Source organism: Chrysochloris asiatica, unplaced genomic scaffold, assembly GCF_000296735.1.
Source record: "Chrysochloris asiatica unplaced genomic scaffold, ChrAsi1.0 scaffold00070, whole genome shotgun sequence".
In the NCBI taxonomy this organism is placed as follows: domain Eukaryota; kingdom Metazoa; phylum Chordata; class Mammalia; order Afrosoricida; family Chrysochloridae; genus Chrysochloris; species Chrysochloris asiatica.
Window position 1 is genome coordinate 15781857 of NW_006408588.1, and position 27145 is coordinate 15809001.

General features: G+C 44.5%; 1 protein-coding gene across 3 annotated transcripts in view; it reads right to left on the bottom strand.

The window, feature by feature from the left end:
- Positions 1–20950: 20950 nt before the first annotated feature.
- The window catches only part of ESRRB (estrogen-related receptor beta), a 180286-nt gene continuing 174091 nt past the window's right edge, over positions 20951–27145 (bottom strand). For 2 of the 3 annotated variants that reach the window (XM_006864779.1, XM_006864781.1), the window contains one exon: positions 21241–21485. In XM_006864779.1, the coding sequence (XP_006864841.1) occupies positions 21241–21485 (245 nt within the window). Of the gene's footprint in view, positions 21486–27145 lie in introns of all 3 variants that reach the window. The other variant, XM_006864780.1, reaches the window with a different exon arrangement.

The window sequence follows — 27145 nt, forward strand, 5'->3', positions numbered from 1 at the left end:
GTGGTTCTTTTCCTTTTTCTTATTTATGTGGTAGATTACATTGATTGTTTTTCTAATGTTGAACCATACTTGCATCCCTTTTATGAAACACATTTGGTCATGATGTATTATTTTTTGATGTGTTGCTGGATTCTGTTGGCTAGGATTTTGTTGAGAATTTTTGCATCTATGTTCATGAGGGATATTGGTCTATAATTTTCTTTCTTAGTGATGTTCTTCCCTGGTTTTGGTATGAGCGTTATAGTTACTTCATAAAAGGTGTTAGGAAGTTTTCCGTCCTCTTCTATATTTTGGAATCATTTCAGTAGAATTGGTGATAGCTCTTCCCTGAATGTTTGGTCGAACTCACCAGTGAAGCTATCTGGGCCTGGACTTTTTTGGTTGGGAGTTTTTTGATGACCTGATCAATTTCTTCTTTTGTTATGGGTCTGTTCAAGTTTTCTACTTCACTCTGTGTAAGTTTAGGTTGGTCGTGTTTTTCTAAAAATGCATCCATCTCTTCTAAGTTTTCAAATTTGTTAGAGTACAACTCTTCATAGTATCATGTTATTATCCTTTTGATTCCATTTGGTTTCGTTGTGACATCACCCATGTGGTTTCTAATGTGACTTATTTGTGTCTTCTCCCTCTTTTCTTTTGTTAAGTTTGCCAGTGGTTTGTCAATTTTATTAATCCTTTCAAAGAACCAGCTTCTTGTCCTGTTGGTTCTTTCTATAGATTTTTGTTTTCCATCTCATTTATTTCTGCTCTTATGTTTATTATTTCTTTTATTTTGGTGACTGCAGGTCCCCTCTGTTGGTGAGTTTCTAATTGTTGGAGATGCTGTGTTAATGTGTTAATTTTGGTTCTTTCTTCTTTTTGGATATGCGCATTTATCACAATAAATTGTCCTCTCAGTACTGCTTTTGCCGTGTCCCAAAGATTTTGGTATGTTGTGTTTAGATTCTCGTTTGTTTCTAGGAACTTTATGAATTCACATTTAATTTCTTCTTTTACCCAATCACTTTTCAACAGAGTGCTGTTCAGTTTCCATGTATTCAAATTTATTTCCTTAGTCTTCTTGTTGTTGATTTCTAATTTTATAGCATTGTGGTCTGAAAAGATGCTCTGTAGCATTTTGATGTTTGTAAATTTATGGAGGCTTGCTTTGTGACCTAACAAGTGGTCAATTCTGGAGAATGTTCCATATGCACTAGAGAAGAATGTATATTGTGCTATTGTTGGGTTGAATGCTCTGTACACGTCTATGAGGTCAAGTTGGTTCATTGTGCTGTTTAGTTCTCTGTAGCTTTGTTGAGTTTCTTTCCGGTTGTTCTGTCCCTTTTTGAAAGTGGCGTATTAAAATCTACCACTATAATTGTAGATTTATCTATTTCTTTCTTCAATTCTAGTAAGATTTGCTTCATATATCTTGGTGCTTTTTCATTGGGAACATAGATATTTATTTTGGTTATGTCATCTTGCTCAATTGACCCTTTGATCATGAGATGTTGTTGTTGTTGTTGTTGTTGTCAGGTGTCATCGAGTTGGAACCGACTCATAGCAACCCCATGCACAGCAGAACGAAACAATGTCCAATCCTGGGCCAACCTCACTACCGCTGACACACTTGAGTCCATCAATGATGCCACCTGGACAATCCATCTCGTTAGAGGTCTTCCTCTCTTTCTCTGACCCTCCACCTTACCCAGCATGACATCCTTCTCCAACGATTGTTTCCTCTGGACAATATGTCCAAAGTAGGAGAGACGAAGCTTAGCCATCCTGGCCTCCAAGGAGCACTCTGGCTGCACTTCTTCCAAAACAGATCTATTGGTTCTTTTGGTAGTCCATGGCACTTTCAGTATTCTCCTCCAACACCACAACTCAAAGGCATCAATTCTTCTACGATCTTCCTTATTTACTGTCCAGCTTTCGCATCCATATGAGGCTATTGAAAACACAATGGCCTGGGTCAGGCGCACCTTAGTCATCAAGCTGACATCTCTGCTCTTCAATACTTTAAAAAGTTCCTGTGCAGCAGATTTGCCCAATACAATACGTCGTCTGATCTCTTGACTGCTACTTCCGCGAGTGTTGATAGTTGATCCAAGAAGAATGAAGTCCTTGACAACTTCAATCTTTTCTCCATTGATAAGAACGTTGTTTACTGGTCCAGTGGTGAGGATATGTAATCCATATCGAAGGCTGTGCTCTTTGATCTTCATAAGTAAATGTTTCAAGTCCTCTTCACGTTCAGCGATCAAGGTATCATCTGATAGTGTCCTTCTTTATCTCTTATGCTGGTTTTTGTCTTAAAGTTTACTTTATCAGAGACTAGTATTGCTACCCCTGCTTGTTTAGTGTTGCAGTTAGCTTGGTATAATTTTTTCCATCCTTAAACTTTTAGTCTGTTTTTGTCTTTGTGTGTAAGGTGTGTCTCTTGCAGTCAGCATATTGAAGGGTCTTGTTTTCTTATCCAATCTGCCACTCTCTGTCTCTTCACTGGTGCATTCAAACCATTACTGAATGAAGGGATAAATAGACCTCCCATCTTTCCATCTCTCTACTATATATACAAGGAGCTCTGGTAGCATAGTGGTTATAAGTTGGGCCACTAACCTCAATGTCAGTGGTTCAAAACTACCAGCGGTTCCACAGGAGAAAGATGAGGCTTTCTGCTCCCGTAAAGATTTATCACCTCAGAAACCCTATACAGGGTCGCTATGAGTCGGAACTGACAACAACCATATATGCAGCCCCATGGAACCTGCTTTGGGTTCTAAATATGAGAGGCCTTCAAAAAATTCATGGAAACATGGAATTAAAAGATAATAGAGGACTTCTGGTTTGGGTGGCAGCAGAGACAGCCAGGTATGAAAGGCTCCGCGGGAAAAGGATTGAAAACCAACAGAAGCTGTGCTCACAGAACAACACCAGAGCTTTGGATCTACCATAAGGTCCAGGACGTCAGGTTAGGGAAAATTCCCTAAGAAATCTTGCTGGTAAGGTCCAGAGTAGGATGGATTATGTGTGGACTGCTAGAGTGAGCTGGAATGGGCTGTTAGGCTTGGAGGAACAGAGGAAGGGCTGATAACGGGTCAGCAGCATGGATGCCTCCTGATGGTCTGCACTCTTCTTTGGAGTCATGAGGGTCCTCAGCTGCCCACTGCTGGGTTCTATTTCTTTCCCTCCTTAACTCTTTGTTCCCTTAACACATTGTTGGGAGCAATCACATTAACATTATCAACAAAAATGTATTATAACTATAAACTTTTGAAAGATTGGATTATGGATAAAATGGAAGAAAACTTGTAAATTAAAATCTCATCTTTGTGTCTCCACAGTGAATTAGGCACCTACTCTATACTGGGCAAGATTCCAGAAGTACAGAAATCTCTCAGACCACTGTCCTTAGGAAAGCAAGACCTACATCTGAAGAATAAGTTGATCATTAAAAGCAAATCTCTTCCTTATCTTTCTTGCATTTGGCATCTTGTATAACTTGGTACATAAAATGGTCCATATGGTAAATAAATGGAGTTCCCAGAATTTGTATCCATATCTCAGAATTGCTTGGAATGTATCCTCTTTCTATGGGGTGGATTCTTACTTGATTCCTGTGGTAGCAGTTGTTACCAGCATAGAGTCAGCATCTCGCATGGAGACCCTGTGCACCATTGGACCATTGTGATGATTGGTAGGGTTTTCATTGTTGGAAGCTTTGTTGAAGCCTGTTCAGCACCCTAGCTGTCCACTGACAGAGATGCACTGAGCACAAATCAAACCTGGATCTTCCACATGGCTGCTGAGAATTCTACCTCTAAACCACCACATCCCTCCAGAGAAGTCACTGTTGTTGTACTTAGTTGCTGTCAAGTCAGTTTGGACACGTGTGAAGAGTAGAATTGTGGCATGGGATTTTCAAGGCTGTGCCTTTCAGAAGCAGATTTCCTGTCTTCTGAAACACCTCCAGGTGGGTTCAAACTGCCAACCTTTGGACTAATAGTCAAGAGCGTAACCAGTTGTGCCACCCAGTCACTATTGGTTGCTAAAGAAGTCTCTAGAGATGCACCTCAGCTGCAAAAGTGCCCTGGTAGTATAACAATTAAGTGCTTAGCTGCTAATTGAAAGGTTAGTGGTTCAAACCCACCTAGCATCTCTGCAGGAATCTGCTCCCTCAAATATAGAGCCTAGAAAGCCCTATGGGACATTTCCACTCTATCACGTGCTGCCACTGTGAGTCGAAATCCACTGCACTGCAGACAACAACCACTTCAACTGCAACAGTGCTTCTGAAGGCAGCTCCAGGCTAACGCTTAGCACACTGGAGACATCAGTGAATCTGTGGCGATGGCTTTGGAGAAGGTTCTGCTGGTTACCTGAAAATAAGGATTTCAGTCACCTTTACTCTGGGTTGGCAAATGGTTGATTGTTGTTATTGATGCAAAAGTGCACAAAGCACTATTTTGCCTAATTAATTCCCCTGCATTGGCCGTTTCCTATAACTTATGGCATTTTCCAATCAACTTCTAGAAAGTGATAGTTACATACTGGTGTGGCATGTGGTCTCCTAAGGAAATAATCTCCAATACTGAAGGTTTGCCCAGGGTTATCCCTTCAGGAAGTAGCTGAACCAGGCTCCATCTCGGGCTCCTGGATCCAGCCTAAAGTTGATACCCAGGAAGCAGCCAGAGAATCATTGAGATCTCAGAATCAAGGGCTTAAAGAGCACTTGAGAGCCTGGTTGTATTCCTGAAAGGTTGTGTGCACAAGAAAACTACATACAGCTCACTCTGTGTGACTGTAGAAGGAAAAACCAGGATGAGAGGGATAGAGTGCATAGACAAGAAGGCTGAGACAGAGGTGAGTTCAACCCATGATTTAATGGTAATTGTCATTATTGCTGTTATCTACTGATGAATCAGCCCCCAATGAAACACTGTCCAGTCCTGCACCATCCCCCAAATAAGCTGCACCTTGCAACAAAATGTGCACAAAATGAAGTGGATTGTCTAGGACATAGGGTGGACAGATTTAGGAAATCAAGGCATAGAACATCAGTTTAGTTTGAATTTCACATAGACAACAAATAATCCCATGCACTATTTGAAACATTCTTTGAAAAGTATTCATTGTTTTTGTGGAATTGTTAAATTCCCAAATTTAACTGGGAATCCTGTATTTGATCTGGAAATCCTACCAGGGTGATGCCTTTTGGTTGCTGAGGCTGAAAAACCATGGGGAAGGATATCTTATGGTGATTGATTGAAATATTAGATGGCAGGCTTGGGTTTAAGACTGCCTGCTCCCCACCAGGCCTTCAATTCACCAATTTTCCTGGGGCAGAGTGTTCAGGCAAGGGGTGCCTCCCTACTCACGGGACAAGACATTTAAATCACTGTCCCTGAGCTCAGCAGCAGTGTTTGGAGATCTGCCCTTCAGTCCCTAAAGTAGCAGTGGTATCCTGTATCTCACTAGCCTGGGGTGGGGATGTGGGGGCTGGGGGAGGAGAGGAGCAAGTGCCTGAGCTCATCTCAACCTCTGGGCACAGATGAGGACTGTCCACCCAACACCCCCACCACCCTGCATCAGCCTCTCTCTGGGTGGCAAGCTGTCTCCCATCCCATGCTTCTCCCTTGGTCTGTCATCACCCACACACCCTTGATTAGGGGATGGAGTGACTTACAGGGGCCTTCTTCCCCAGGGTCGGCATTTGCATAGGGTGATGGATGCGAAGATGTCATCTAAACACATTTGCACTTTGCATTTTAAACAAAGCAATTTCCAGAGGAAGCTGGGGGAGCTTGGTCTCCTTCCAGGAACATTTCCTCTGAGTCAAATTCTCTCTCCTTTTGGCCAGCACTTCCCACCTCTGTCCTAGCTCCCCCTCATCTACTGGCCTCATGCCCCATCCCAAACACCATAACCAAGGGTTTTATGGGACATCAGGTGAAGAAGGTAGAGGGCATTCAGGTCCATCCTGTGTTCCTGACACTGGTCCTCCCCACATTCCAGGATACTTGTGACCAAAAGAGTGACCTTAGGCAGGGAAAGCCACCTCTCAGATGCCTGTCCCTGCTCCCTAAGAGCCTTCCCTGCTTTGTATGGGGACACAGGCTTTTTTCTGCCTAAGCTCTGACCCATGATATCATCCAGCTGATATCTTTCCTCTTAATAAGCCTTCCCTCTGACCCTGGAATTCTGGCATGATGCTGTAGGATAAGCACTTGAGCACAAGATCAGTTTGAATCACAAGGCTGGAGGTTCAAACTCATCAGTTGCTCCTCAGAAACCCTATACAGGGTGGCTATGAGCTGGAACCAACTAGACAGCACTTAACAGTAACAACAACTCCTACCTTGCCCACCCATACAGAAACTTCAGGGTGATGTTATAGATTGAATTCTGTTTTCCAAAATATATGTTGAATTCATGGTCTTTGAGCTTATGGATGTGATCCCATTGGAATATAAGGCTTTTCTTTGTTATGTTAAAGAGTCCAGTGTAGGGTGGGCCCTAAACCAGGGCTTCTGAACTAAATGGTTGGAAACAATTCATCATGGCTAAAGGAAACCAAGGACAGCACATGTTCTGCATACCAACTAAATCTCTTGTGGGTCAGATAGAAGCCCTGCTAGCTCTGTGAGTCAGGCATTGGACTGTTAATTGCAAGAGCAGAGTCTCAAATGCACCAACTGCTCAGTGGGGAAAAGTGGGCACTGTCTGGTCCTGTAAAGATTTACAGTCATGGAACCCCTATGTAGAGTAGCTATGAGTCAGAATCAACTCAATGGTGGTGAGTTTTGTTTGGGGTTTAAGAACCAGCAGCGGTGCCCCACTCAAAGATGGCAGCTGGCTGCTCCATAAGACACATTCAAAGGCTCTGAGCAGGGCACTGCTTCCGCTTTCATATTTGAGTCAAAATCTGATGTGAAAGAGATTTGGTTAATATGCAAAGCATATGCTGCCCTTGTATTCATTTGTCATGGCGGAACTATTTTGAACTGGTTTTAAGCCCTGTGGTGCTGTAGGATAAGCACTCAACCAAAAGATCGGTTTGAAAAACGAAGTTGGTGATTCAAGCTCACCAGCTGCTCCTCAGTCACTCAATACAGGATCGCTATGAGTCAGAGCCACCACTCATCTGTCAGTTTGTCGTACTGTGATGTCTTGTGAGTTTCTGTGATTCTGGAAGCTATGCCACAGGTATTTTAAATACCAGCAGGGTCACCCATGGTGGATAGGTTTCAGATGAGCTTCCAGATGAAGACAGACTAGGAAGAAGGAGTGACAAACCACTTGCGAATATTTAGTCGCTAAAACATTATGAATATTTTATAGCAAGGAGGGGAGTGATTAACTTTTCAGTCTAGGAGCGGAGCGCCCGGGGATCATCAATGGAGAAGAGTTGAGAATGGGACCCTACCCAGAGAAGCAGTGATGCCTGAGATGGAGGCAGAGACGATGACATGGAGAGATGGAGCAGCTGGGGACCTGACATCCAGAGAGGGAAAGGGGCTGTGTGCTGATGACCGGGGGGGAGGGGGAGCAGGCTTGTAGGGTATACCCTTTGGTTGGTTGATGATGCATGGATGGGATTGTAACTATGGCAATGAAATGATATATGATAGAATGAATGTAAAACTAATGTTCTCCCATGTAAACTACCACATAATTCACAATAAAACATTTATTAAAAAAAACCCATGATGAATAGTGGAGAAACACTGTCAGCTATAGTGGCGGCAAATGATCCCCTTAGGTTGGAAGGCACTCAAAATGCGACTGGGGAAGAGCTGCCTCCTCACTCCTCAAAGTATAGTTGACCATGATGATGCAAATGGAGTAAAGCCCGTAGGAGTAAAGCCCTCGGAACTTTTATTTACTGATGGGGCACAACTCCAAAAGAAGCGAAACAGCTGTAAACATCCATTAATAATGAGAACATGGAATGTACGAAGTATGAATCTAGGAAAATTGGAAATTGTCAAAAATGAAATGGAACACATAAACATCAACATCTTAGGCATTAGTGAGCTGAAAAGGACTGGTATTGGCCATTTTGAATCTGATGACCACATGGTTTACTATGCCTGGGAAGGCCGAATTGAAAAGGAATGGTGTTGGATTCATTATCAAAAAAATATATATCCAGATCAGTCACGAGGTACAATGCTGCCTGTGATAGGATAATATCCATGCATCTACAGGGAAGACCAGTTAATAACACTGTTATTCAAATTTATGCACCAACCACTAAAGCTAGTGAGGACTAAATAGAACAATCGACCAACTTCTTCAATCTGAAATTGATCAAGCATGCAATCAAGATGTATTGATCATTTCTGGTGACTGGAATGCAAAGGTTGGGAACAAAGAGGAAGGATCAGTAATTGGAAAATATGGTCTTGGTGATAGAAATGATGCTGGAGATCGCATGATAGTATTCTGCAAAATCAATTATTTGTTCATTTCAAATTCCTTCTCTAGACAGCATAAGACATGATTATACACATGAACCTCACCAGATGGATTACACAGAAATCAAACTGACTACATCTGCTGAAAGAGACGACGGAAAAGCTTCATCTCATCAGTCAAAACAAGGCCAGGGGCATATTGTGGAACAGAACAGCAATTGCTCATATGCAGATTCAAACTGAAGCTGAAGAAAATGAAAACAAGTCCACAAGAGCCAAAATATGACCTTGAATATATCCTACCTGAATTTAGAGATCATTTGAAGAACAGATTTGATACATTAAACACTAAAGACCGAAGACCAGAAGAGTTGTAGGATGACATCAAGAACGTCATACAGGAAGAAAGCAAAAAGTCATTAAGAAGACAAGAAAGAAGGAAAAGGTCAAAACGGATGTCAGAAGAGACTGAAACTTGCTCTCCAGCATAGAGATGTTAAAGCAAATGGAAGAAATGAGGAAGTACAAGAGCAGAACAGAAAATTTCAAAGGTCAGCTCGAGAAGACAAAGTCAAATATTACAATGAAATGTGCAAAGATCTGGAATCAGAAAACCAAAAGGGAAGAACATGCTCAGCATTTCTCAAGCTGGGGGAACTGAAGAAAAAATTCAAGCCTCGATTTTCATTATTGAAAGATTCTCTGGGCAAATTATTGAATGATGCAGAAAGCATCAAGAGAAGATGGAAGGAATACACAGAGTCACTGTACCAAAAGGAAATGGTTGATGTTCGACTGTTTCAAGAAGTAGCATATGATCAATAGCCAATGATACTGAAGGAAGAAGTCCAAGGTGCATTGGAGGAATTGGCAAAGAACAAGGCACCGGGAATTGATGGAATGAAAATTGAAATCTTTCAAGAAAGTGAGGCAGCACTGGAGGCACTCACTCATCTATGCCAAGAAGTTTGGAAGCTATTTGGCCAGCTGATTAAAAAGATCTGTATTAGTGCCTATTCCAAAGAGAGGTGACTCAATGGAATGTGGGTGACCCACTGGACAATATCTTTGATATCCCATGCGAGTAAAGTGTTACTAAAGGTAATACAGAAATGACTGCAAGCATACATTGATAGAGAACTTCCAGAGATTCAAGCCGGATTCAGAAGGGGACATGGAATGAGGGATATCATTGCTGATGTCCGATGGATCTTGGCTGAAAGCAGAGAATACCAGAAAGATGTTTATCTGTGTTTTACTGACTATGCAAATGCTTTCTATTGTGTGGATCATGACAAGCTATAGCCAACATTGCGAAGTATGAGTATTCTTGATTACTTAATTGTGCTCATGAGGAATCTGTGCATGGACCAAGTGGCAGTTGTTCAAACAGAACATGGGAACATTGAATGGTTTAAAATTAAGAAAGGTCTGCAACAGGGTTATATTCTTTCACCATCTTATTCAACCTGTATGCAGAGCAAATAATTCGAAAAGCTGGGTTATATGAATAAAAACATGGCATCAGGATTGGAGGAAGACTCATTAACAACCTGCGATGTGCAGATGATACAACCTGGCTTGCTGAATGTAAAGAGGACTTAAAATACTTGCTGATGAAGATCAAAGACCACAGCCTTTAGTATGGATTGTATCTCAATGTAAAAAACACAATAATCCTCACTACTGGACCGATAAACAACATTCTTATCAATGGAGAAAGATTGAAGTTGTCAAGGACTTCATTCTTCGTGGATCAACTATCAACACTCACAGAAGCAGCAGTCAAGAAATCAGATGTTGTATTGCATTAGGCAAATCTGCTGCACAAGACCTTTTTAAAGCGTTGAAGAGCAAAGATGTCAGCTTGAAGACTAAGGTGTGCCTGAACCAAGCCATGGTATTTTCAATAACCTCATATGCATGGAAAAGCTGGACAGTGACTAAGGAAGACCGTAGAAAAACTGATGCTTTTGAGTTATGGTGTTGGAGGAGAATACTCAAAGTGCCATGGGCTGCCAAAACAACAAACAGATCTGTGTTGGAAGAAGTGCAGCCAGAGTGCTCCTTGGTGGCCAGGATGGCCAAACTTCATGTCTTATACTTTGGACATATTGCCAGGAGGAACCAGTTGCTGGAGAAGGAAACCATGTTTGGTAAAGTGGAGGGTCAGAGAGAAAGAGGAAGACCCCCAGCAAGATGGATTGACCAAGTGGCAACATCAATGGGCTCAAGTGTGGCAATTGTGAGGTTGGTCCAGGACAGGGCAGTGCTTCATTCTGTTGTACATATGGTCTCTATGAGTTGGTACCAACTTGATGGCACCTAACAACAACAACAACAACAAAACACTCGGAGACTCAACGATACTTAACAACATCAAAACCTAATCACTTCAGAGTTACAAGAAGAGTAGAATATACACACACAGAAGAAGGCAGACTCATATGAGGGTTGTCGACAAGCCACAGAATGCCAAGGAACGCCAGAGTTAACTGACAAGGCAGGAATCGAAAAATCTGGTTTGGATTTTTAGCCCAAATAAATAAATGTGAGAAAAATACACTTACATGTTATTATGTAATATCAGCAGCAGGTAATTAAGACAGATAAGGATAAAAATGGCACCATCATTCTGCTCCATAGGGTAGGCCCAATAAGTTTTTTCTTCAAAGACAGGAATAAAGAGGCAGAAACTCTCTAAATTCTCATCACTAGTTGTATGGTCTGAAGCATCCTCTCAGCTTAGTTAACTGATACAAGATGTGACTCTGGGTAAAGTCACTAAACTAGACAAAGCCTTGGTTTCTTTATCCTTCAAGCCCATGTGTCAATATCTCCCCAGAGGCTCTATGACTAAAGTGTGCATAAGGTAAACAGCAAGTGAGAAATATTTGTGTTTTCTCTTCCTCTCTTCCAGCTCACCCGTGAGCTGACCTGGATTGGGGCGCTGGACATCTAGTAGAAGTTTGCAACAAACTGTCCTCGACAGGGCTAGGTACAGACATCTGCACCCAGGGGTGGCTCACATGGAGCTATGCAGATCATTATAGTGGGAGGGGGTGAGCAAAGGAACAGACACTTGCTTAATGACTACGATGCACCAACCTTTTAGATTGTTGTTGTTAAGTGCCATCAAGTTGGCTCCAACTCATACGGACACTGTGTAGGGTTTCCGAGGAGTGGCTGGTGAGTTTCAGCTGCTGACTTTGTGATTCAAATGAACCTACGAACCTTTTGGTCCAGTGCTTATCCAATAGACCACACCAGATACCTTTAGATTGTTTTTGTTGTTGTTAAGTGCCGTCGAGTCGGTTCCAATTCATCGTGACCTTGTATAGGGTTTCCAAGGAGCGGCTAGTGGGCTTGAACTGCCAACCTTGTGGTTCAAACCGACTTTGCAGTCCAGCACATACACCTACAGAGCCACAGCAGGACTCCAACTTTAGATTGTTGTTGTTGTTTTATTAGGTGCCCTCCAGTTCTCCAGTTGGTACCAATTCATAGCGACCTTCTGCACAACAGAATGAAACACTGCCTGGTTCTGGGCCAACCTCATTTAACAACAACTATATATATATATATATATAAGGAGCTCTGGTAGCGTAGTGGTTACGAATCGGGCTGCGAACCTTAAGGTCAGCGGTTCGAAACTACCAGTCGCTCCGCGGGAGAAAGATGAGGCTTTCTACTCCCGTAAAGATTTACACCCTCGGAAACCCTGTACAGGGTCGCTATGGGTCGGACCCGACTCGATGGCACTTAACAACAACAACAAATATATATATATATTGTTGTTGTTATGTGCCGTGGAGTCGGTTTTGACTCATAGCCACCCCGTACAGTTTCCAAGGCTGTAAATCTTTACAGGAGCAGAAAGCCTCATCTTTCTCCTGTGGAACAGCTGGTAGTTTCGAACTGCTGATTGTGAGATTAGCAGCCCGATTCATAACCACTATGCTACCAGAGCTCCATATATATATATATATTTCACTTGTTTTGTTTCTCTAGAAAACCCAGCCTAAGGCATGTGGTACCAGGAGTGGGGTTCTAGAGAAACAAAATCCCAAGAAGGAGTTTTGTAAACTGACTCCCATTAAAGACATTGATGTAGGGTAGAGGCATGTCTGACCACTTTATAGGAATCGGCCTTGGGCTAATTTTGAGTTTGGTCCTCTTTCCCTCTGGTGGAGGCAGAGGAAGTCGGACATGGTCCCCACTTGATTTAAGCATCTGGCATCAGGAGCAGGATTCATTTCAGTGGCTCCAGTATTGAGGTTTTGGAAACAAAGCGTATAATTTGTTGAATGTAAAGCTGATGATCTTGTCTGTAAACCTTCACTCAATTCACAATAAAAAGTTAAAAACAAGAACAAAGTATGAAGTTTTGTAAGAGAAAGAATGAAGGGGCATGAAATAATGGGCTCAAGCAGAGGGGAGGGCTTAAGCAGAATAAGGGGCAGCAGCTTGTAGAGTTGTCTGGAGTGATGACACCCTGGTTCCGAAGGAGAGCTGACACAGGGCTTGGTCCTACTGGGATCCAACCAGCAGAGGCACATGGCTATATGCATATGAACAGAGTTAGTCCAAGGTAGAAAAAAAGTTTACATTTGAGTATTTTTAAAAGGTTTATATATTTTACTGCCTTATGGATGCTGTTTTTTCCTGCCTACTATTGTAAAATCGACATACATGTGTAATAGAAATGAATATTGAGGATTACCATTACAGAGAGCTTATAAACCCCCCTTCAGCCTGTATTTGACTGGATTTGCTAAAAGTAGAGCTAGAATTTGCCTGGGGGGAGACTGGGGGGTAGGGAAATAGTCTTGTTTTAAGCCTTTGCAGAGTATAGGGCCTTAGGTGGAATCCTCAGCACCACCTACATTGAAAAGAAATGCTGACAATGCAGATCTGCTAGGATAACAGGAGTTCATGTGTGAGAGAAAGCAGAGAAAAGCAGTCAGTTTGGCGTTTTGAGTTTTGGAGGCATCAAATCATGGAAACTTGGTCCATCAGAGAAAATCCCCTTCTAGGGCTGAAAGTTAAAGGGAACCATTGCTCACTGGTGACGACTTGGGTCTACATGTGAGTGGAATTGGGGAAAATGGAGCAATGAAGACACAGCCTGAATGTGGTCATGTTCTATTGGCACCCACTCTTCTTGAGATAAGAGGGAAGGCTGACTGGTCGGAAGTTTAGGAAGTTGTGTGAACTCCTGAGCCCATGGGCACTGATGTAGTCCATGGGGCTGAGACTGAAGGAGTCAGCTGGTTTGAAGTGCAGAGAGGTGTGTGTAAACTCCCAAACTTACAGTTGTTACCCATTTGACCTAATTTGGATGGATAGGGCTGACTTGTGACCAGAACTGAACCAGATAAAAATAAAGATGTTTGATACTCTGAGCAAGTGTAAACTGCTACAATTTGATGAGCTGGGCTTTTACTTACAGATGCAGTTGTTCAAAATTCCAACTGGATTGGAAGATACTTCAGACCAAGGAACATGCTTGTCTCCTCAGGGTTGATAGGGATGGACTACTTAGACACTGACTATCAAAAATGGGGGGGTATATAGGAGTCCTGGTGTGGCGCTGTGGGTTAATGCGCCAGACTGCAAAGCCATTTGAACTGCAAGGTCGGTGGTTCAAGCTCACCAGCTGCCCCTTGGAAACTCTATACAGGGTCGCTATGAGTCGCAACCGACTCAAGGGCACTCAACAACAACAACAACATAGGTATAAAGTGGCTGGCTTACAAGCTTTCATGAGAGTGCTTAGTTTTAGAATGAGGGGACAAGGGAGAATCCCCACTGACTAATTTTCCTCTTTTCCACTTTGATCTGGTGAAAGGGGGTAGGGGATGATGCTGATAGGATTTTATGATTCAATTGTGAATAATTTTTCGTAATGTTAATTGTGATTTCAAAACTATAATTGTACAAGATGTGTAACTAAAAGGGGGAAGTAGTTCTCTTTCATTTCAGGGACAGATGATCCCCAGAGCATCATTAAGGAAGAACAAGAGTGGAGCATGGGATCCCTGCCTGGAAAAGCGGCAACAGCAGAGATGATGACATGGAAAGACAGAGCAGTTATGACCTATGGACTGAGCAAGGCTGTGTCTACAGGCAGAAGGCAACCTTGCAGAACATACCTTTTGGACTTTTAAATAAATATGTAGTTTTTGTTTTGTATGTGTACATCGAATATTTTTGCTTTGTTACTTGTGGAATGTAAGATGTAACTGGAGTCAGTGCATTTTTGGTTGCATGGGTCTTAGTTCTATCGTGTTAGGTGCAAATACAACTTTTTCAATTTTATTTAGAAATTATGCAGATAGTTTAAAAGTTTCAAATTGACAAGGGTGGACTGTAATGGTTAGAGTTCTGTGTCAATTTGACTAGGCCAGGATTTCCAGAGGTTTAGCAGTTGAGGTGTGCTTACTGTGGCAATGAAACCTAGTACAGGAATAGGTTTTAGGCAATAAAACTTAATACTCTATGAGTGGCTATGAGCAGCCAATCAATTAAAAGGATGTCTGCTAAGGGGTGTGGCCTGCTCCCAATGTAATGGACACATTATAGGATAATGTCTCTGGGGACCAGGGACTTTGCAGTTGTGAGCCAATTTTTTTTTTTTTTTTATAATAAATGTCTCTTTATGTGTATATATACATACATATGTCTCACTGGTTTTGTTTCTCTAGAGAACTCAGCCAAAAGCAGAGCACATATGGTCTCTGTGGAATGCTTGAGTAACATGTAGCTACTATGTTAGCCAGTCCCTGGAGGGCCGGAGAAAAAGAGGATGACCCCCAATGATGAGATGGATTGGCACAGTGGCAGCAGCAATGGGCTCAAGCTTAACAATGATATGTGAGGATGGCACAGGACTGGGTAGTGTTTCATTCTGCTGTGCATCAGGTCACTATGAGTCGGAACCAACTTGACGGCACCTAACAGCAACAACCTCCCCGAAGGTCCCATGTACCTTATGCAGTATTAGCAGGCTGTCTAGTCCTCTTGGTGGACCACAGCACCTTATTTGCATAGTCTCATCCAATCATTTCATGGGAGTTATAAGACCACGCAAGGAGCTCTGGTAGCGTAGTGGTTACTAATCGGACTGCAAACCTCAAGGTCGGCTGTTTGAAACTACCAGCCGTTCCGTGGGAGAAAGATGAGGCTTTCTGCTCCCATAAAGATTTACAGCCACAGAAGCCCTGTACGGGTCGCTGAGTTGGAACTGACTCCATGGCACATAACAACAACAACAACAACATAAGACCATGCATGGCTATCACTGTTGTTGCTGTTGTATGCCATCAAGTCAGTTCTGATTCATAGTGACCTTGTATAGGGTTTCTGAGACTGGCTGGTGAGTTTGAACTGCCGACCTTGTGGGTAGCAGTCCAGTGTTTATCCTACAGTGCCACCCAGGGCTCAATACATGACTGTTGTTGTTGCTAAGTGCTGGCCATCAAGTAGGTTCTGACTCATAACGACTCTGTTTAGGGTTTCCGAGGAGCAACAGATGGGCTCGAACCATCGAGCTTACAGCTAGCAGTCCAGTGCAGATTCTACAGTGCCACACTTTGTTGTTGTTGTGAAGTGCCGTCAAGTCACTTCTGACCCATAGCAAGCCTGTACAGGGTTTCCGAGGAGAAGCTGGTGAGCTTGAACTGCTGACCTTGCAGTTCAAACGACTTTGCAGTCTGGGCATTAACCCATAGCGCCACACTAGGACTCCATAATACATGAACTTGTTATTGTTAAGTGCTGTAGGATCAGTTCTGACCCATAGTGACCCTGTGTAGAGTTTCTGAGGAGCAACTGGTGGGCTTGAATCACCGACCTTGTGGCTCAAACTGACCTTGCAGTCCAGCTCATTAACCCACAGCACCATACCAGGACTCCAATACATGACCAGGAGAGCCATATTAAGAAATTTATTGTATCACAGCCCCAGGTGTGGTGAATGAATCTTACTTGTGCTTTCTTCCTGTTAGAAGCTGCATTTCTTTCACTAGCCAAAAGGGGAGTCGTGGTGTGGTGTTATAGGATAAACACTGGGCAGCTAACCACCAGCTGTTCCTTGGAAACCCTGCAAAGGGTCGCTGAGTAAGAACTAACTAGATGGCACTTAACAATGACCTGTACAATTAATGAAGAGAAGTGAAGAAAAGTTAAATCTTTAAGACAATAAACATTTAGCTAGTCCGATCACAGTTATCTGTACAAATAGAAAAAGTAGCTGAGAAAAATCCTAAAATACGGGCAATCCAATAAGAATTTTGATTGTACTATATATTAGAGAAATGGAATCCTGGTGTGGCGCTGTGGGTTAATGCGCCAGACTGCAAAGCCGTTTGAACTGCAAGGTCAGCAGTTCAAGCTCACCAGCTGCTCCTCGGAAACCCTATACAGTGTTGCTATGGGTCGGAACTGACTCGACAGCACTTAACAACATATATTAGGGATGACTCTTTTGTAATTCTTTCTTTCTTAAGGTAGCAGTATAAATACTAGCTGTATGTTTTTGCACGCATACACATGTACCAGGTATGAAGATAAACTGGGAAATGACCTAAAATGAATCCATGAGCTGGATAACTGTACTCCTACCGTCTGGTATGGAGCTCTGGGTTAATGCACTGGACTGCAAAGTCGGTTTGAACAGCAAAGCCAGTGATTCAAGCTCAAAATCCACTCCTCTGAAACCAATACAGGGTCGCTATGGGTCAGAACCAACTTGATGGCACGTAAGAATACTAGGGTTCTAGTTCATACATGCACATATTTATTCTGCACAAAACATGTTTAAACACGCCTGTGATCAGTAGATGGCTTCAGGTAAGTTCTCTCAGTAATATACTTGTCTTCGTCTCATTGTTGTTGCTCAAGTGCTGTCAAATCAGTTTTGACTCATAGTGACCCTACATAGGGTTTCCAAGAAGCAGCCAGTGGGTTTGAAGCGTCAATTTTATGGTTAACAGTCCAGTGCTTATCATACAGTGCAACAGGACCCCTTCAGGCTCAATAGGGTTCCTTAAATTAAAAACAACAAAAAGTCCAATCAAAACAGTGGCTTCTGACAGAATCTTCTGGGTCTGTTAAATTAAAGGCAAAGAGGTCATCTTAGAAGATTTTCCTCTCCAGACAGGACAATTACAGGGATTATAAGGAGCTCTGGTAGTATAGTGGTTACGAATCGGGCTGCGAACCTTAAGGTCAGCGGTTCGAAACTACCAGCCACTCCGCGGGAGAAAGATGAGGCTTTCTACTCCCATAAAGATTTACACCCTCGGAAACCCTGTACAGGATCGCTATGGGTCGGACCCGACTCGATGGCACGTAACAACAACAACATTAGGAAGAAGTTTTAAGAAAACCTGCACTGAGGAATTTTTCTTCCCCCATCCTAACAATGCACCTGGCTCATTCTTCAAGGGTACCAAGCACTGTTTTATGAGAATTTTGGGAGGAAAACCTTACCCCAACCACTCTACAGCCCTGATCTTGCCTCTTTAGCCTTCTTGTTCCCAAAACTCAGAACATTGGAAAGAAAGATTTGAGTCCCTCAAAAATGCCCAAACTGCCATTTTTGACATGGTATGGATGGAAGAGAACAAAATTCAGAAATGACCTAGATGCAGGATGTTATGATAATATTTTTTGATATTTTTGGTTCATAAAGGTTTCTATAGTGTTGTGGTAATACTTTTTAACTTACCCTCATATAACTTGGTGGCTCAAGCAGTTTGAGATTGACCACTAATCTAAAGCAAGGCTGGTGGTCTAAACCCACCCCAGTGTTCCATGGAAGAAAGAGCTGGCAAACTCTTTCCATAAAAATTATAGCCAAGAGAGTCCTACAGAGTAGTTTTACTCTGTAACACGTGGGTTGCCATGGTGTTGAAGGGGAGCAGCAGTGAGATTTCCTCAGACCTGCACCACACTCTTTCTTCCTGAATGTTGCTACTGAACTTTTTAAACACCCCAAATTTCCAGTTAAACCCAGTGCTGATTTGTTTCTCCTAGTTGCTTCTCCTAGCCTGTCTGAAACCCAAGGGTATTGCTGTCCAGGGCCCAGTGACCCCAAAGATGGCGTGTGAAGAAACGCTCCAGTCGGACTTTCCTTATTTATTTAATTCCAGATACACAGGACCAGGACAGAAGAATCCCAGGGCGCTTGATTTACACAGGGGTCTTTGGGAGACACAGGGACACATAGATGAGTGATGTTGAAATGAGAGACTGCCACCTTAAAAAATATATATACATCTTAAGAAGCCATTTCAGCCGTCTTATCATTATTAGAAAATAAAATGATCTTTCCACATAGAGCTTTTCTTTGGTGCTGTTCCATGGGCATAGGCTCTGGGCCCTTCTATGTCCTTGTCCGAAGCATGTCACCCTCTGCACAGGCAGGGGGAGGAGTCTGAAGAGACGCCTGGCTGCAACCTCCCAACCAATATCCTGCTCTGGTCTGGAGAGCCTCTGATTGGGGGAATGTCAGTTTCCTGTACGCAAAAAGCAGGAGACACTCTTGGGCTCATGTGACAAGCCAGTCTAGAACCTTCCGAAAGGATGGGGGCAAGGGGACCAAACAAAACCTAGCCAATAGCATCTTTTCTCTCCATGGTTAGACTTTTTATGTTTATTTCTTGGTTTGTTTCAGATGACCTGAATCATGAGAACACAGTGGAGAAGGGCAGCTGTCTCTTTCAGAATCCCAGCATAGATTGGAAGGTAAATTTGAGTTCCATTATTTGAGGAGGTACAGGACATCTCACTTCACCAGCCCTAGTATGAAGTCCATCAGTCCCCTTGCCCCCAAGAGGTCCAACATGTGCCTCAGCTTCCAATTAAGTTAGTTCCTAATTCTTCTTCCAGAAGTACATGCCATTTGATGGAGTTCCCACCGCTAGCACTCATTCACTTTTGCAATAGAACTGCTTTATGTATAACTGCAGCTTCCACCCCACCAGCGTCAAACCACCAGGACCACAGTGTCCTCACCCTCCTGGTAGAATGAATGGGCTGTAACTCTGGGCACTGCACAAGTCCTAGGTCCAGTGAGGCGAAGTTGCTGTGTGTTCTGAAAACCGCCCCTCTAACCCACAGACCTAAACCCTGATGGTTGACAGTTAACCAGAGATGACTTTTTCTGAAGAAGATGGACCCAGGGCCTCTTGCTTGTGCAGTAGTCCTTCAATAGTGGGGTGCAGGAGAAGTGAGAGGTTCCACTCTTCCCCCACCACTCACAAGCACACAGGACAAGGGGCTTAGGGACCTCCACAAGCACACCCCGAGTTCTCTCATGTGAACCTTCTCCAGCTCAGACCTCCTGGGCACACCTCCAGAAAGTTAGCTTCGACACCCCCAGGTTCCTTGATGTGGAAGGTTTTACCCTGCAAGTGTCCATTCAGATCAGGGACAACAGGAAGAACTACGGGAGATAGTGGGGCTGTAGTTCAATGGTTCTTAGGTTCCCAGTAGACAAAAGGGATGGGTAGGTGGTTCATTTCATTGGATCTGAGGTCTCTTGGAATCCTTGAAATTGTCGATGTGAGCTAAAATCAGAGCTGCCCTGCAGTCTGGGAAGATCTCACTTTCGATCCAGAGTTTTCCATTTCATTGGAAGGGGCCTTTTCCAAACCCATTTTTATCCTAGGGAATGTTCTTAACAGCCTTGGGCAGCCTACAAGAACCAGACTGAGGGTTCCAGCTCACACTGGCTTCCACGGCCCCCACAGAGGTGTGCCCTGGACTGAGGGTTTCCTCGGACATGGGACTTGCAGTGCTGAGAAGACAGCACCCTGGGAAAACTGGGATGGCTGTCACCTTGTAAACTGACCAGGGCTGTGGGATCCAGGGGCTGGAGACAGTCCTCTGGGGGGAGCATTCCAGGCCTTTGGAATGCAGTGGGGGAGGGGGGTGTCTGGTGTCAACTGCTTCTGTTAGTTGGCAGGCTGGTGAGCAACCCCACTGAACTCCCTCTTCAGGGCTCCCTGGTTTACTTATTTCTTCTTCTGGGGCTTTCTGTACTTGCATCTCGCCCCCTAACCTTCCCAGGACTGCCAATCTTGACTCAGAGCCCCAGGATGCCCTAGGATGGGGCCAGGCTACAGACTCTGGACCTGCCCTAAGTCGGAGGGCTGATGAGGGAAGGAGGGGTTCTCTGGGGAGTGTTGCCTGGATCCTGCTCTTCTGAGCTGGTGTAGTTCCGTTGGCCTTGCTGGCTGCACCCTGTCTGAGTGGGTTCTGAGGTAGGGGAAGGAGGAAGTATGGGGGGCCCTGGGGGCCCAGTGGAGGTGGGGTGGAGTACCAGGACAGGAGAATGCATGTATCCTGGCTGCTATTCTCCTGCCAGTGAGCCCTGGCTGGGAGCCGAGAGAGATGCAGGTCTCAGGGCTGGCAGGCCCTCTGGGAAACTGACCTCCAGGGAGCCCTGAGCACTGCCCCCCAGCGGAGGATGGGGAGGTGGGCGGGCGCGGGGAGGGAGGAAATGTACATGCTGCCTCTTGGAGGTTTATTGGATGATCAGGGTCGCTTCCACCATCTCTACCAGTCCCTGGGGGAGTCAGCCCTGGCCCCGGTCTTAGCACAGCCCATGGAGAGGAGAAACATACCAAAGAAAAAGCAGGTTACAGATGCGCCCCACGCCCTGCCCCCCACCCCGCCCCAACCCCTGCACCAGGAGTCTGTGCACACACAGCCGGAGCCAGGAGCCCCTCCCCTGGGACTGCTGGGAGCCAGGACACAGGGCTGAAGGGCGAGGCTGGTGGCTGTGGAGGTCTCCTCGCAGTCCGTGGGTCTGTCTTTGGGCGGCCCGTCAGACCTTGGCCTCCAGCATTTCCAGGAAGAGTTTGTGCATGGGCACCTTGCCTTGCAGTTTGACGCTGTAGAAGTGCTGCACGGCCTTGGCCGCCGTCTGCCGCAGCAGGGGCAGCGTCAGCAGCAGCTTGCCCGTCCTCCGAGGCTCCTCGTGGCGCTGGCTCAGCTCGTAGTCCTGCAGCGCCTCGTGCAGCAGGTCCTGCAGCTTCTGGACCGCCTCCAGGTCCTCAATGTACATGGAATCTGCGGGCGCAAGGGCAAACGTGAGCGGGTTCGGGAAGTGCTGTCCGGCCGGCCAATGGGGGGCCCTGGGCCTCTGCTGCCCATCCATCCTGCTCATTTGAAAGGTCTCAGAGGTTAACGACAGCACTGGGGGTCCGACCCAGATAGAGGCCTTCTGCTACGGAAGGTGGCAGTGGAGACCCGCAGGGTCACCTGGAGGTACCAGATGAACTCAAAAGCCTTCCTCTTGCGCTAGCTGTGCGGCTTTAAGTTACCGAATTCCTCTGTGCCTCGTTTTCAACATTTGTGAAATGGGGTGGTAGCTACCTGAAGGGGTTAAAACGGCACAAAGATGCCTGGCCAGCAGAGCCAGAAGTACCATCATCACCATCATCACTGCTGCTGCCAGGCACACCCTCTTCACAGCCTCTGATCTTACAGAATTCAGACTTAGATAAAGGGGTTGAGTGCCCTCTGGTGCGGGTCAGAGCTGGACACGGGTCATGGTGTTGGAGGCAAGCTGTTGGAAGTTGTCTGGAATCTTAGGCTTTGGATTCAGGGCAGGAATTGGGGGTTCAAATGAATTGGGCAACAGGGGGACACTAGCTGACCGCTGGTCAGGCTTGGAACCTACTTTCTGGGAGTACAGATAACAAGCATTCTTGATATTTTCCAATGATCCTGGCCTCTGTCCTGAAAGGTATCACCCAGTGCCCATCTAAGGTGGGATGCTTGTGAATGGAGAGAACTTGAAGCTAGGAGGGGGCTGCCAAGGAGGGTGAGGTGAGTTTCCTGAATGCTGGATGGGTTTAGAATACTAAGTAGCTGGCACCAGAGGTGTCCACATTAGTACTGTCTGGTTTCGTGGGAGGTCAGCAGTAGAATGGGGCAGGAAAGACTGGAACCTTAGGTGCTGTGTGACCTTGGCCAAGTTACTAAGCCCCTCTGAGGCTGTTCCTCCTCTGTAATGAGTGAGGGTGAGGATGAAGATGAAATGAAATAGAACATTACTTGGCACTCATTGATGTTACCTATTATAGCGCTTTTGTGTGGACTTAGACTGAGAGCCAGTGCCCTTGAACAGCTGGTGTCACTGTCCCACACCTACATCCCCCCTCCACGTTCCTCTGTTGTCACCAGGGTCCAGCACCCCTCCTTTGCCAGTTGGAGATGAAGCGAGCTCCATTCCCACCCTTGCATCTGTTTTCAGAATGCTCATCCAACATGATCCCTGCAAGGCTCTGAAAGGCCCACCCTGACTCCCACCAGCTCCCCCTCTCCATCCTTCCACCCTCCCCCACTCTCCCCAAGGAGGCCAAAATTGGCAGCTGTCTTCAACCAAAAATGAAATAAAATAACATTGCAAGATTAATTGCTTCGCAATCCATCAGCGCGTCTGTATCGATGGCATTGATAAACTGTTAATTACAAAATCAATGGCTATGAATTTTTCTGCTGTCACAGAGTCTTGAGATGTCTGGGACATGAGGTGACAGAGAGCTAAGGTTGGGGACCACAGTCTGTCTTTGGATCCTTTGCCTTGTGTCAGCATTCTGACCCCCACAACTCATATGAGTAGCTGAGTCGTCCTGTCTCATCTACTCAACTTAGCGGTGGCATCCACAAATGACCCTTAGAGCTGCCCACCAGGGCCACCTCAGTGGTCTCCTGCCCCCCCGAGTCACTCTTCCAGCCAGCACACTACTGGCTAATGTTCTTACCTCACTACTTCAGGCAAACTTTGATGGTTCCCTTGTACCTATCCAATACAGTCTTCTTCCTACACAGCCCAGAAGCCCTTGGTTTAAACTGCAAATTGGTTTTTTAGCATTCTGTCTGAATAGACCTGTCCGTCACCATTTAACCCTTTCATGACTGAATCATTTTCTGCTTTAAATTTGTTGATATTGTGTGTTTTCAATAATGGAAGTCCTGGACTGGGAACTGCCAGGTCAGTGGTAGAAACCTACCAGCTGCTCCTTGGAAACCCTATACACGGTCGCTATGAGTCAGAACCAACTTGATGGCACTTAACAAAAACCATATGGATTTTGACACAATTATGTGGGGGCACATATGTCCCAAGTGAACTCTGGTGATAAGGTTGGTGGCACGAGGCCTATTTCTTGAAAGTCACAAAGTTTTACAGGTTATACAATGTTATAACAGTATATACAAATTTATACCAGGTGGTGACATTTACTACAACTGGGGTAGTGGCTTCTCAAGAAAACTGAAAGGCTGAAAATGTTGGTGGGTTATATATGTCCCATGGGCCACAAAGGGGTTAAGCTGATGGCTCCTCTATGAAATAGACTCCTTTTCTCTCACCCTGTAAATCCTCCCTTGCGTTAAGGTCTGGCTCAGCATCTCCCTCCCTAGCTGAAAATCATTGATCTCTCCCTTGAGTCACCTGAGTCCTTTACCCAAGTCCCTTTCTGTCTCATCACTTCATGCTTCTGTCTGACCTTTCCATTTCTAGTGTAAGTTCCCTGGAGACAGCCACCGGCTTATGTCCCAGCACTATGCGTGACTGAGCCCAACAGAAAGACAACACACTGTGCCACCCTCAGCATCTAGTCTGTGTCAGATGCACCTTGGAGACATGGCTGCAGGCTTGACAAACCCATGCAATAAAGCAGATATTGCAGTAAAGCAAGGCACACACAGTTCTTGATTCCCCAGGGCATTTGTTGTTAGGTGCCATCGAGTCAGTACCAACTCATAGCAACCCTATGCACAACAGAACAAAACACTGCCTGGTTGGTACTGGACTAACCTCCCAATCATTACTACGATTGAGCCCATTGATGCTGTCACTGTGCCAATCCATCTCGCTGGGGGTCTTCCTCTTCTTCTCTGACCATCCACTTCACTAAACATGATATCGTTCTCCAGTGACGAAGCATGAGAGATGAAGTCTGGCCATCCTACCCTCCAAAGAGAATTCTAGCTGTACTTCTTCCAGCACAGATCTACTTTTTCTTTTGGCAGTCCATGGTAATGTCAATATTCTCCTCCAACAGCGTAATTCAAATGTATCAGTTCTATGGTCTTACTTATTCACTGTCCAACTTTAGCATACATATGAGTCTATTGAAAATACCATGGCTTGGGTCAGAGGCACCTTATTGCTCAAACTGACATCTTTGCTATTCAACACTTTAAAGTTGAGTTGACTGTGATGATCCCCAGTACAGACTGAAGTTATTTTTACATTGTACTACAGTCTATCAAGTGTGCTTTTGTTAAATGCCATCAAGTCAATTCTGACTCATAGAGACTTTGGATAGGATTTTCCGAGGAGTGGCTGGTGGGTTTGAACCACTGACCTTACAGTTAGCATGCCAGTGCTTATCCTACAGTGCCACACCATGGCTCCAAGTGTGCAACAGCATTATGAAAAAGTTTGAAATACTGTGAGAATTACCAAAATGTGACACAGTAAGCACATGCTGTTAGAAAAATGGCCCTGTAGACTTGCCTGAATGCCAGCTCGCCACAAACCTTCAGTCTGTAACACTAAGCACAATAAAATGAAGTGTCCCTGTATGTGTTGTCCTTACAGGTTTCATTGTTTTCTTCAAGAAGAAATCTAGTGTCCCTTATTTTACAGATGGAGGCAGGATTTGAGCCCACATCTAACTGACATATTTTAAACTCAGGCTGCTCAAAAGTGTGGGCACAGACTGGCTTTTCTGTGTGAAGACATGGAGAGTGGTGGTGTGCCATGGAAAACCCTGCACAGGCTTTCCAAGGCTGTAAATCTTTACGGGAGCAGAAACCCTTATCTTTCTCCTGTGGCATGGCCGACCGTGAGGCTAGCAGCCCGACTCAACCACTATGCTACCAGAGCGCCAAATTGGGGAGTAAGCACTTAGAAATGTCACAGTAATGTTTTAAGTTTAAAAATTGGTCCTTCATCAGATACTTTGAAAATTACTGCTTGAAACCATTATTTTTTAATATAGGTTGTTGTTTGTTGTGAAATGCCATCGAGTCAGTTCTAACGCGTAGTGACCCAGTATTGTGTTTCAAGGAGTGGCTGATGAGCCTGAATTCACCGAACTTGTGGTTCAAACTGACTTTGCCATCTAGCACATTACCCCACAGCACCATGTGTGTGTTTGGGGGGGGGGTGGTGGTGGTGGTGGTGGTAAAAATGAATCAGTGGGTCTACTTACTGAGTTCCTGGTCTGCTTCATAGGTACTGGGCCTTGCATTAAGCTTACAGTACTGGGCAAAGAATGATCTCTATCCTAGTGGCCTATTGAGGCTGGCAACACTCTGGACTCTGGGATATGCGGCCTCTCTTGTGGAGTCCCTGAGTGGCGCAAACAGTTGATGTGCTCGCTATTAATCAAAAGGCTGGCAGTTCAAGTCTACCAAGAGGTGCCTCAGAAAACAGATACTTCACCAGAGAATAGATTCAGGTGGCTAACAAACACATGAAAGGATGTTCATAATGATTGTTAGTCATTTGAGAGATGCCAACCAAAATTACAATGAGATACCCCAGCAATAATGGCACTGATCAAAACAGAACAAATGCTAGCATGCTGGTAGCAAGGTTGTTGGGAAATTGGAACTCTTGTCTACTGCCTGTGGAACCGCAAAATGGCACAACCATTATAGCAAATAGTAAGGCCTTCGCTAGGAAAGCTAGAAACAAAATTACCACATGATTCAGTAATCGCATGCCTAGGCATATATCTAGAGAAATAAAAGCTGATACATGAACAGAGACACGTGCACACCCATTGTTCACAACAGCAAAATCATGCAATCAACCCAAGTGCCCAGCAATGTAAAAAATGAATAAACAGTGGTACATCAAGTAGAATACAATGCAATAATAAAAATTAATGATGAATATATAAACCATCTTACAACATGGGTGGATCTGGAAGACATGCTGAGTGAGATAAATCAATAGCAAAAGGACAAATGTTGCATGACATCACCTATTATAAAGCCACCACTCGTCTGTCAGGTTGTCGTACTGTGGTAGTTTGCGTGTTGCTATGATACTGAAAGCTATGCTATAGGTATTTTAACCAGCAGGGTCACCCATGGTGGGCAGGTTTTGGCAGAGTTTTCAGACTAAGACAGACTAGGAAGAAGGAGAGGCAGACCACTTCTGAATGGCTGTTGTAATTAAGTGCCATTGAGTTAGTTCTAATAGTGAATTTGTATAGGATTTCTGGGGAGTAGCTTGTGGGTTTGATGTTGTCTGATTATTTCCTCATTCAGTTAGCAGTTCACTGCTTAGCCTACTGTGCCACACGAGGATGACTAATTAGCAGGATCCACTAAATGACAGTGGAACATTATCTGCTATAATGCTGAAAGATGAGCTCCCCAGGTTGGAAGACACTCAAAACATAGCTAGGGAAGAGCTGCCTCCTCAAAGTAGAGTTGACCATAATGATGTGAATAGAGCTAAGTTTTCAAAACCTTCATTTGCCAATGGGGTACAACTCAAAATCAGGAGACATAGCTCTAAACATCCATCAATAATCAAAACATGGAATGTATGAAGTATGAATCTAGGAAAACTGAAAGTTATCAAAAATGATATGGAGAGAACAAACAAGATGGCGGATCGGGTGGACGTATAGCAGAGAGCTCCAACAACAACAACACAGAATACCCGACCAAGCAGGCTCAGGGGATGGTCC